The sequence below is a fragment of the Gymnoscopelus microlampas genome, assembly GCF_963454915.1.
Source record: "Gymnoscopelus microlampas genome assembly, chromosome: 5".
NCBI lineage: Eukaryota > Metazoa > Chordata > Actinopteri > Myctophiformes > Myctophidae > Gymnoscopelus > Gymnoscopelus microlampas.
The window spans coordinates 48,443,869-48,445,320 of record NC_139942.1 but is presented as its reverse complement, the minus strand read 5'-3'; the positions used below and the strand labels follow the sequence as shown (position 1 = coordinate 48,445,320).

At 46.9% G+C, this 1,452-nt stretch overlaps 1 protein-coding gene across 1 annotated transcript; it reads left to right on the top strand.

Moving 5' to 3' along the window:
- Nucleotides 1-418: 418 nt before the first annotated feature.
- Nucleotides 419-1,063, top strand: LOC311045146 (26S proteasome non-ATPase regulatory subunit 9-like; the record flags this gene model as incomplete). The annotated part of the gene is made up of 1 exon (XM_084056956.1): nucleotides 419-1,063. The coding sequence occupies one exon, from the start codon at nucleotides 419-421 to the stop codon at nucleotides 1,061-1,063; it is 645 nt and encodes a 214-aa protein (XP_083913082.1).
- Between the last annotated feature and the right edge of the window lie 389 nt (nucleotides 1,064-1,452).

Sequence of the window (1,452 nt, the reverse complement as noted above, 5' to 3'; positions counted from 1 at the left end):
TGTATTTCGGAACCACATGCAACTTAAAAAATAAAACAACCCTACAGTGGAAACAAGACTTCATCCTTTAAACCCCAGATCTCATCGGCTCTCCGCAGCATTTTGTCCATTACGAATCACATTCGCAGTAAAGTAATTTTCAGTTTTAGCCCCAGAGTAGAGGCGCTAGGGTTCATTCTTGTGGTTAAGAGAGAACAGCGAGGAGATGCACAATATCCAATGCCAGTGCAAAACGGCATTGTTAGGCATGCATGGCAACAATGTGTGTTGTGTGTGATATCAGACCAGAGCTCTTGGTTAGCCTATATAAGGTGTAGATCAAAATCTAAACATTTTCTTAGAGGTTAGAGGTACTGCTGCCAATTGTTTGGAGATTGATACAGAGAGACAGAGAGAAGCGACGTGGTAATTCACAAGAATGTACAAGGTGATAGAGGAAAACAAGGACCGAGGATCTGTAGTAACAATGGACAAAGTTAACATTCTTGTGAAAAAGAAGGACCAAATTGAAGAGCAGATAAAAGCTTATTATGACATCTTGGAAGGTAAAGGTGTTGGGGTTGCAGGTCCCCTTGTTGACGCAGAAGGCTTCCCACGGGCAGATGTGGACTTGTACCAGATCAGAACCGCAAGACACAACATTTCGTGCCTGCAGAACGACCACAAGGCCGTCATGTCGGAGATAGAAGACGCGTTGCACAAGCTGCACGCAAGAGAAAAAAAACCCAAGCGCGACAATGATCAGGCCGAGGCGCACTCTTCTATGGATCATGAGGTCACTCTGCCCTCTCCCTTTGCACGAGTGGATGCCGTGACACAAGCTTCTCCTGCCTGTCAAGCTGGTCTTCAAGTTGGCGACGAAATCGTGCAATTTGGTTCTGTGAAGACGGGAAACTTTCAGAACCTCCAGAATATTGCTGCTGTCGTCCAACACAGCGAAGGGAAGCCATTGCGCGTCACAGTGATTAGAGGTGGGCAACAAGCTCATCATGTGTCCTTGACTCCACAGCGATGGTCAGGGAGAGGTCTACTGGGATGCAATATTGTTCCCATCCACAGATGACTCTTAGACAATTCGACTGTCTTGAAAATGTTACCTCAGTAAATAATAAATGGTCCATTTATATAGGGTTTTTATCCAAGGCGCTTTACACAGATTGTGCATTACATTCACCCATACAACATTCATACTCCGATGGCAGAGGAAACCATGCAAGGCACCAATCTGCTCATCGGGAGCGAACTGGTAACCTCATGGTTACCATCCGACCGCTCTACCAGCTCCTCTACCCCTGAGCCACTGCCACCCAGATAATTTGCATCCCCATAAGGGGAATTTCAGTTTTACCCAACTGAGTTCTTCTCAAGTGACCGCAGGGGGAGCGGTGAGTGTCTTGCTCAGGTACACTCCGACACATTGCCGGGGCTCGAACCTGGGACCTTCTTCCCAGA